Source organism: Homarus americanus, unplaced genomic scaffold, assembly GCF_018991925.1.
Source record: "Homarus americanus isolate GMGI-L3 unplaced genomic scaffold, GMGI_Hamer_2.0 scaffold44754, whole genome shotgun sequence".
Taxonomy (NCBI): domain Eukaryota; kingdom Metazoa; phylum Arthropoda; class Malacostraca; order Decapoda; family Nephropidae; genus Homarus; species Homarus americanus.
In genome coordinates, this window is record NW_024753898.1 from 1 (window position 1) to 5,000 (window position 5,000).

The 5,000-nt window shown below is 40.8% G+C and overlaps 1 protein-coding gene across 1 annotated transcript; it reads left to right on the top strand.

Moving 5' to 3' along the window:
• The first annotated feature begins 129 nt into the window (after window positions 1-129).
• On the top strand, window positions 130-711 carry LOC121855647 (serine/threonine-protein kinase 17B-like). Its single transcript, XM_042350716.1, has one exon. The coding sequence runs from the start codon at window positions 130-132 to the stop codon at window positions 709-711; it is 582 nt and encodes a 193-aa protein (XP_042206650.1).
• The last annotated feature ends 4,289 nt before the right edge of the window (window positions 712-5,000 follow it).

The window sequence follows — 5,000 nt, forward strand, 5'->3', positions numbered from 1 at the left end:
AGTATGATTCTCAAACGGCAACCCCAATACCTGGGCTCAGGGTCCTCTGGCCACAGTTTTGCAGTACAAGTTGGCCATCAACGATGGGTCTTAAAGCAGTACTACGACGACCCGGTCGTGCAAGACATAATGCTAAGAGAGATCGTTCAGCTCTCCTCCGTGCAGAACTTCCCTTGCGTCCAGCGTCTGGTTGGCGTAGTTCCCGAGTACCTCACCATTGTGACGCAGTACGCCGGCGAACCCCTCCACACCTGCATCACCAAAAAACTCTACTCACCAAACGAGTTCATCTCGATCATGCAGCAGGTGCTCAACGCCGTCAAATATCTGCACAGTAAACACATCCTCCACCTGAATCTCAAGCCTGCCAAAATATGTATACTCCGAGACAAAGAAGGCGACCTACGGGCCACCCTGATCGACTTCGGGTCTTCACACCCAGCTGGTGATTGCATACAATATTGGGACAACTCACCAACAACATACCCGTCTACAGACCCACAGCTGTTCAACGGAGAGCCTTGCCACCCTACCAACGATATCTATAGCTTTGGCTGGATGTTGGCCACGCTGTTGCCACACGTGCTAGAAAACAAAATCCCCGAAAACCTTGACTTATGGGCGAAAGGTGCCCAACATAAGGACTCAAAAAAGAGGCCAACCCTACTAGAATTGTCGAACCTCCTTCAGTGTGTATCGTTCAGACACTGAAGAGAGAGGCTCAGGCTGCCCAAGACTCAGCTGTCAACAAGATGGCCTCTCAATTATGTTTGAGACTAAAACATGTAAGGATTTTTTATTTTTTGTTTTCATTATTTTTTTTTACGGAAGTAGCTCACCAAGGCACAAAAAAAAATAATAACAATAAGATAAAAAAATTAATAGTGAGAAACAATACATGTACAGCATGTTATGTTGTTAGAGTAAGAGAAACAATTGAAACCCTGCACTTATGTATAAATGAGACAAAAAGTCAGATAAAAAACCTGGGACTTGGTCACATCTGGCAGCAGGGTCTACCATTGGACAACACTTTATGCTTCCAAGATCTTCCCAGTACCTCCCTGTCTACTACCTGATGTATATTGTTATTCATTAAAAATAAACTTTATGCTATAACTTGTGTGTATTTTGCCTTAGTCTATCTATCTATATAAAACAAAGAAGTCTGTCTGTTTGTTTGTGTGTGTGTTTGTGTGTGTGTTTGTGTGTGTGTGTGTGTGTGTCCGCAAGAGAATCTCGGAAACTACTTTAGCGATTTTTAGTGATGATGGGTGGTGTTATATGTAGTGATGATGGATGGTGTTATATGTAGTGATGATGGATGATGTTATATGTAGTGATGATGGATGGTGTTATATGTAGTGATGATGGATGGTGTTATATGTAGTGATGATGGATGGTGTTATATGTAGTGATGATGGATGGTGTTATATGTAGTGATGATGGGTGGTGTTATATGTAGTGATGGATGATGTTATATGTAGTGATGATGGATGGTGTTATATGTTGATGATGGATGGTGTTATATGTAGTGATGATGGATGGTGTTATATGTAGTGATGATGGATGGTGTTATATGTAGTGATGATGGATGATGTTATAATATAGTGATGATGGATGGTGTTATATGTAGTGATGGATGGTGTTATATGTAGTGATAAGTGGATGGTGTTATATATAGTGATGATGGATGGTGTTATATGTAGTGATGATGGATGGTGTTATATGTAGTGATGGGTGGTGTTATACATGTAGTGATGATGGATGATGTTATATGTAGTGATGAAGGGTGGTGTTATATGTAGTGATGTTGGATGGTGTTATATGTAGTGATGATAGGATGGTTCTATATGTAGTGATGGATGGTGTTATATGTAGTGATGATGGATGATGTTATATGTAATGATGATAGGATGGTTTTATATGTAGTGATGATGGATGGTGTTATATGTAGTGATGATACATGATGGTATATGTAGTGATGATGGTTGGTGTTATATGTAGTGATGTTGGATGGTGTTATATGTAGTGATGATGGATAGAGTTATATGTATTGATGATGGATGATGTTATATGTAGTGATGATGGGTGGTGTTATATGTAGTGATGATGGATGATGTTATATGTAGTGATGATGGATGGTGTTATATGTAGTGATGATGGATGGTGTTATATGCTTAGTGATGATGGATGGTGTTATATGTAGTGATGATGGATGGTGTTATATGTAGTGATGATGGGTGGTGTTATATGTAGTGATGATGGATGATGTTATATGTAGTGATGATGGATGGTGTTATATCGAAGTGATGATGGATGGTGTAATAATGTAGTGATGATGGATGATGTTATATGCTAGTGATGATGGGTGGTGTTATATGTAGTGATGATGGGTGGTGTTATATGTAGTGATGATGGATGGCGTTGTTATGTAGTGATGATGGATGGTGTTATATGTGGTATTGATGGGTGGTGTTATATGTAGTGATGGATGATATTATATGTAGTGATGATGGATGGTGTTATATGTAGTGATGATGGATGGTGTTATATGTAGTGATGATGGATGGTGTTATATGTAGTGATGATGGGTGGTGTTATATGTAGTGATGATGGGTGGTGTTATATGTCGTGATGATTAGACAATAAAATAATAACAGTTTAATGCAAAAAAAATATACTTTGCTGTACCGCTGTAGTGAAAAACATGGTGGAACTTACATACACCGTTAATGAACTATTGATGGAAGAAGAAATTTTGGGGACTGGACAGTGAGACAATGTGGAGCCTCCCTGAGGGTGGCGTCCTACCGTGGCCTAGCGGATGAGCCACCCGGAGATAATAGACCAATTCTTATTCTCTCCCCCTCTCTCTCTTCTTCCCTTTCTCCCTTCCCTACCCTCCTCTTACCTCTCTTTCCCCCTTTATCCCCCCTCTACCCCTAAGCACCTCGTTAATAATTACTAACCCTACCTAATGGGTTACTCTTAGCCGAGAGATCCAGTGAGTAAAAACCAGAGGAGGAGGAGGATGTTGACAGCTTCTCTACTAGCGGTGAATAGGAGGTGTGGGAGAGGCGAGGGGGGAGGTGGGGATGAGGTGTGGAAGAGGTGAGGGGGGAGGTGGGGATGAGGTGGGGAAGAGGCGAGGAGAAGTTGAAGAAGAGGAGGAGGTGAAGAGAAGGTGGTGAGGAAGAGGGAATGATAGATTTGGAAGAGTAAAGAGAAGAAGAAAAGAAGATGGAGAGGAAGATGAAGAGAGAGAGAGAGAGAGAGAGAGAGATAAATATTTTCTCTAAGGGATGAGAGAAAGAATGAGAAAGCGGGAGAAAGAGAGATAAGCTACTAATTGGTGTCTTCAAGAGAAAGTTGTTTGGGACGAAGGCTATATAAGGCTTCTTAATTAGAGGTAAGAACAGGTAAGGACAGGTAACACTCTAATCTTACTTGAAAATATTGAACACCGTCCAACATTGCTCAGGACACAAGGATCTTATTAGTTTCCCGTAATCTAACTTAACTTTAACCTAACCTAACTTAACCTAACCTAACCTAACCTAACCTAACCTAACCTAATCTATCTATTTTAGTCAAATATGCAATTAATTTAATCTAAACCTAACCTAAAGCAAAGCTATACTTACCACTGGCTATTTAGGATTACTAGAATGAAAATAAACACCCACTCACCTTCAAACCACCCACTTTCTCACCTAATCCACCCAGTCACCCACCCACAAACACCGACCTACTCTAAAACTCACGCCCACCCATCCTCAAACCACCCAACCACCCACCCACCCACAACCACTAACTTCCTCCCAATCTGGGGTATTTCGGGTAACTATCTCCGGGGAGGGGACGCGGTCACTCACACAGACACCCCAGAGAGATGGGGAGAGAGGAATAGAGAGAGGGAGAGAAAACGGGGAGAGAAAATAGGAGAAACAGAAGGGATATGGGGGTGAAAAATGGGGAGGGGAGCGTCTGTCTGTCTGTCTGTCTGTCTGTCTGTCTGTCTGTCTGTCTCTATACATCTGACTGTACCACTCTTTCTGTCTCCCCCTCCCCCCTCCCCCCTCCCCCCCCACACACAAACATCTCGAGGGGTTAAGACCATTTATCCTTTCGTCAGAGAAATTCAAAGTTTGGACCAGAATCACCTTGAATGAATGCCCTCAGCGTGTCCTTCTACCCCCCTCCTGTCTCCTACACCTAAAAGGACTCCTATTAAAGGACTCCTATTAAAGAGCTCCTATTAGCTTTGTTGGGAGGGAATTGAGGATCCGGCCATGGTGGAGTGATTGAGTTAGCTGATTGACTTAGCTGGGAGTAACCTAACCTAGCCTAACCAAACCAAACCTAACCTAACCAAACATAACCAAACCTAACCAAACCTAAACATATTTCTCAGGCTAAATATTTGAATCTCGAAAACATGGAAGAAAAGATAAAGAAACTCTCTCTCTCTCTCTCTCTCTCTCTCTCTCTCTCTCTGAGTGGTGGAAATGGTGTGAGACATAAACAGATGGACAGTATCAGTGGTGCGATACACTGACCATATTGTACACTGGACAATGGAACAGTTTTGTGTGTGTGTGTGTGTGTGTGTGTTATTTCTCTCACTGACACAAAGGTTTATAAAATACGGTATAAACAACAAAGCAATGGTTCATTTTACTGTATAATAAAAAAATATACATAATATATAGATAAAACATACATATACACCATACATGTTTATAAAAAAATAATATATACACAGATTATAACCAGTTTCAACTCAGCTGTATTTATATATTAATCCCTCTTCGTATTGTAGTTGATATGTTGATATATGCAAGAACCCGAGAAAATAAAACTTACTTTAATCTTATTTCTCAAGGCTATGATAACTAACTCATCTCAACCCTCGAAAATTATAAAAAAAAAATAACAAAGATAACAAACTGATCCTAGGATTCTATTTAATGAAACCCGGAAGAAAAAAAATTCAC